The 4172-nt window shown below is 41.5% G+C and overlaps 1 protein-coding gene across 1 annotated transcript in view; it reads right to left on the minus strand.

Moving 5' to 3' along the window:
- Window positions 1-297: 297 nt before the first annotated feature.
- Window positions 298-4172, minus strand: part of CFAP61 (cilia and flagella associated protein 61) — a 722434-nt gene continuing 718559 nt past the window's right edge. The window contains exon 26 of the mRNA XM_007948197.1: window positions 298-498. Within this exon, the coding sequence (XP_007946388.1) occupies window positions 298-498 (201 nt within the window). The remainder of the gene's footprint in view (window positions 499-4172) is intronic.

Raw genomic sequence — 4172 nt, forward strand, 5'->3', positions numbered from 1 at the left:
CCAGGTAAAAACATATTTTATACCATATGATCCCATTTTATTGCTAAGATGGTTTATTATTCTGCATAAAAACATGCCTGGTATTTGTAAAGCTTATCCCTGCCCCAGAATGGAGATGTGCAGCCCAGTGCCACCTACTGGCACAATTGAAAACTGCAGGCCTAAGTGGATTCTGAAGAGAAAAGACAAAAACAGGATGCTTTTCTGTCAAGCCAGGCTTCAGAAGAGTTTCCTATTTATACAGAGCACTTCCAGGAACTACATGTAGGAATACAGTAAAGTGGAGCCTGTGCCATGCTAAATGATGCCTGGCCATGCATACATGGGCAGATGGTAATGATTGTAGTGTAAGTAGTCAAGGATGCTCTTCTCCACCAGGGCTTTGTAGATGGTTCCCTCGAAAACCCGCTGGAGATATTTCTGGGGCTTCTCAGGCAGGTTTATTTCTTCATCTTCAATCTGATGAGCTAGCTGTTCTATGGAAGGAAGGTCTTCCTCCTGTAAAATACAGCAAGGTACTAGATACAGAAATTACTTGGATTTAGCATCACAATAAAAAGGCAGGTTCACTATAAAGAAAAAGTTGTGCTCAGCCACCCAGCATGGTAATTTGAAGCCTTCAATTTCCAGGAAAAAATTATCTGTAGATCATGGTTGTTTAAAAAATAAGAAAGGATATGATTAAACATTTTATATGAAAATTCCTAGATGGTTTACTTTGTTATAATCTGGAAGAAATAGAATTAAAAAAAAACACATGGGATCAACTCTCAGTAAAATAAAATTTCATTATTATCTTTAGAGACAGGACTCAGAATAAAATTCTTTGAAATAAAAATCATATGCTATGCATATCTATAATACTGCAGGGATTTCTCTACTGTTTCATTACAAAGATTTTTAAACATTCAATCAAGTTGGCAAGAATTGTACAGTGAACATTCACCTAAATTCTGTGATTAATATTTTACTGTATTTGCTTAATCACATATCTGGCTATCTATAGTAGCACTTAGGAGCTCTGGAGGTGCACTGCCTAAGGCATTTATTTGACCAGAAGGCTGGTGGTTCAAACCCATCAGCCACTCCGTGGAAGGAAGATGGGGCAATCTACTTCTGCAAAGATTTACCACCTCGGAAACCCAGTGGGGGTTGCTATGAGTCACAATTGATCTATGGCAGTGCGTACATTAGGGCTGTTATAAAAAGCACCTCACCAAATTTGAGCTGTGTGCTTTCTGAACAATGTAATAATTGAGTATTTCCCTAAAGGAAGAGCCTTGTGGACTTTTATAGTGTATTATTTGAAATTGTTTTGGACAGAAGGAAAAAATGGATTACTTGCAGAGTTCAACTAGATTATTCACTCATTAACTATAAGAACTTAGAAAAACAGATTCAAGGTATAAAAAGCCAAAGCCACTGCCACCAAGTCAATTCCCACTCACAGTGACCCCCAGTGGGTTTCCAAGGCAGTAAATCTTTATGGAAACAGATTGCCTCTTCTTCCTTCCACAGAGCAGGTGGTGGGTTTGAACCACCAACCTTCTAGTTAGCAGTCAAATGCCTTAGGCACTGCACCACCAGAGCTTCTTTAGATTTAAGGTATAAGGAGACATAATAAATAGTCACTTGGTTATTTAAGCAAGACACTAATAGATGCCTGAGATTATACACATAGCACTTAGAAGAACAGTCAGTGAGGTCCACAGGATTTCAGATTAAATTAGTTCAACAAAAGTAGGGAGAGAAAAAGACAAATAATGCTGAGAACTATACACTGGGGATGCTGAAATGTTACAGTGCCATTAACATGTCCCCAATGATATATGCTGCAATATTTACTAGGTTGGTTTTCCTCCTTTAATTTTTCTAGATAAGTGTATCGAACCAACACAGAAACAAGTTACATGATGCTGTTTACTTGGGTATGGAAATCACAACAAGGAACTTTCAAGAAAATAGTGCTCTAAATGGTAAGGAAATTTTTGTACCTTTGCCTACCATAATATGACCATCTCACCTGCAACAGGTGACCATCTCATCTCTCATACTGTGACCATCTTACTTCTGAATGGGACCATCTCACATCTCAGAGTGACAATTTTGCCTCCCCCAGTAAAACCATCTTATCACTCACAGTGTGACTATCCCATGTCTCACACTGTTATCATCTTGGTGAGATAATCACACATCTCAGTGTTACTCAACTTTCATGATACGACAATTTCATCTCTCAAGGTAACCATATCACTTCTCACAGTGTGACAATTCCACCTCCCACACTGTCACCATCTCACTGTACGAACATCTAGCCTTTCACAATATAATTTCTCCTAGATTGACTATTTCATGTTTCTCATTGAGCATCTGACCTCTCAGAGTTACCATTTCACATATCACAGTGTGACCCAACTCACCACTCAGAGTAACCATATCACCAATCAGTATGACTATCTCACATCTCAATAGCTGCATAATTCTTGTAACTGTGCCAACTTTTGCTAGATGCAAATACAAATACTCAGTGTTGCAATCACACTTTTTACCCTGTGATCATCTCACTTCTCAGTGTGCCAATTTCACTTCCCACTTTGTAACCATCTCACCCTTCATACAGCAACCATCTCAACTCTCAGCCTTCAACTATCTCACCACTCAGTGTGACAATTTTACCTCAGTGTGACTATCTGACATCTCAATATTGCAATCTCATTTTTTACAAGGTGACAGTTTCACCTCTCACCACTCAAGGGGACCATGTCACCTCACAGTTTGACAATCAGTTCTTTCAGTGTGAACATTACACCTCTCTCAGTGTAGCTTACTCATTTCTCACCATATTACCTCTGACCTTTCACAGTGTGACCAACTCACCTATCACTATGTGACCTTCTCGCTTCTCACCCTACGACTATCTCACCACTGCATATGATCACCTCACCATCATTTTCTATATCTTACCACTCAGATTGTGATGATCTCACCTCTCCCAGCCCCCTAGAGCCAGGAAAGAGAGGGACCAGGAGCAGCCTCGGGGACCTCAGGAGCAGCAGGATATCCAGGTAAAAAGGGGCAGGAAGGCAAAACTAGGCCCCAAGCCCCCTAGAGCCAAGAAAGGGAATGAACAGGAGCCTCGGGGACCTCAGGACCTGCACTATATCCAGGTAAAAAGGGGTGGAAAGGCAAGGCTAGGACCCAAGCCCCCTAGAGCCAGGAAAGGGAAGGACCAAGAGCAGCCTCGGGGACCTCAGGAGCAGCAGGATATCCAGGTAAAAAGGGGTGGGAAGGCAAAACTAGGCCCCAAGCCCCCTAGAGCCAGGAAAGGGAGGGACCAAGAGCAGCCGGGTACCACAGAGTGGCTGGTTTCAGGTAGGACTTAGGTAAGAGGAGGGTGCAGAGGTTTCCAGCAGCTAAATGAGACAAACTTGCCTGTCAATTTGTCATCCTGTGAGGCTTGTATGTTGCTGTGAGGCTTGAGGCTGTGCCACTGGTGTTTCAGATGCCAGCAGAGTTGCACATGGTGCACAGGTTTCAACACAGCTTACAGACTAAGACAGACTAGGAAGAAGGAGGAGGCCATCCACTTCTCAAAACTTGGCCAGGGAAAACTTTATGAATAGCAGAGTAACACTGTCTGATACATTACTGGGCAACTTTATGAATAGCTTGGAAACATTGTCCAACACAAGTGCAGGAAGACTAGCCCCTTGGGTTGGAAGGCACTCAAAATAGGACTGGGAAAGAACTGCCTCATTAGCGTAGAACCAACCTTGATATGGCTAAAGTAAGTCTTTCAGGACCTCCATGTGCTGACATGGCACAACTCAAATTGAGAGGAAACAGCTCCAAACGTCCATTAATGATCAGACATTGGAATGTACGAAGTATGAATCTAGGAAAATTGGAAGTTGTCAAAAATGAAATGGAACTCATAAAGAATGATATCCTAGGCATTAGGGGGCTGAAATGGACCAGTTTTGGCCATTTTGAATGAGACAACCATATGATCTACTATGCTGGGAATGAGAAATTGGCATGGCATTCATCATCACAAAAGATGTTTCAAGATCTGTCCTGAAGTACAATGCTGTCAGTGATAGGATAATATCCATATGCCTACAAGGAAGACAAGTTAATACAACTATTATTCAAATTTATGCACCAACCAC

Source organism: Orycteropus afer, unplaced genomic scaffold (assembly GCF_000298275.1).
Source record: "Orycteropus afer afer isolate SDZICR_OR568_19922 unplaced genomic scaffold, OryAfe1.0 scaffold00208, whole genome shotgun sequence".
NCBI classification, from domain to species: Eukaryota; Metazoa; Chordata; class Mammalia; order Tubulidentata; family Orycteropodidae; genus Orycteropus; species Orycteropus afer.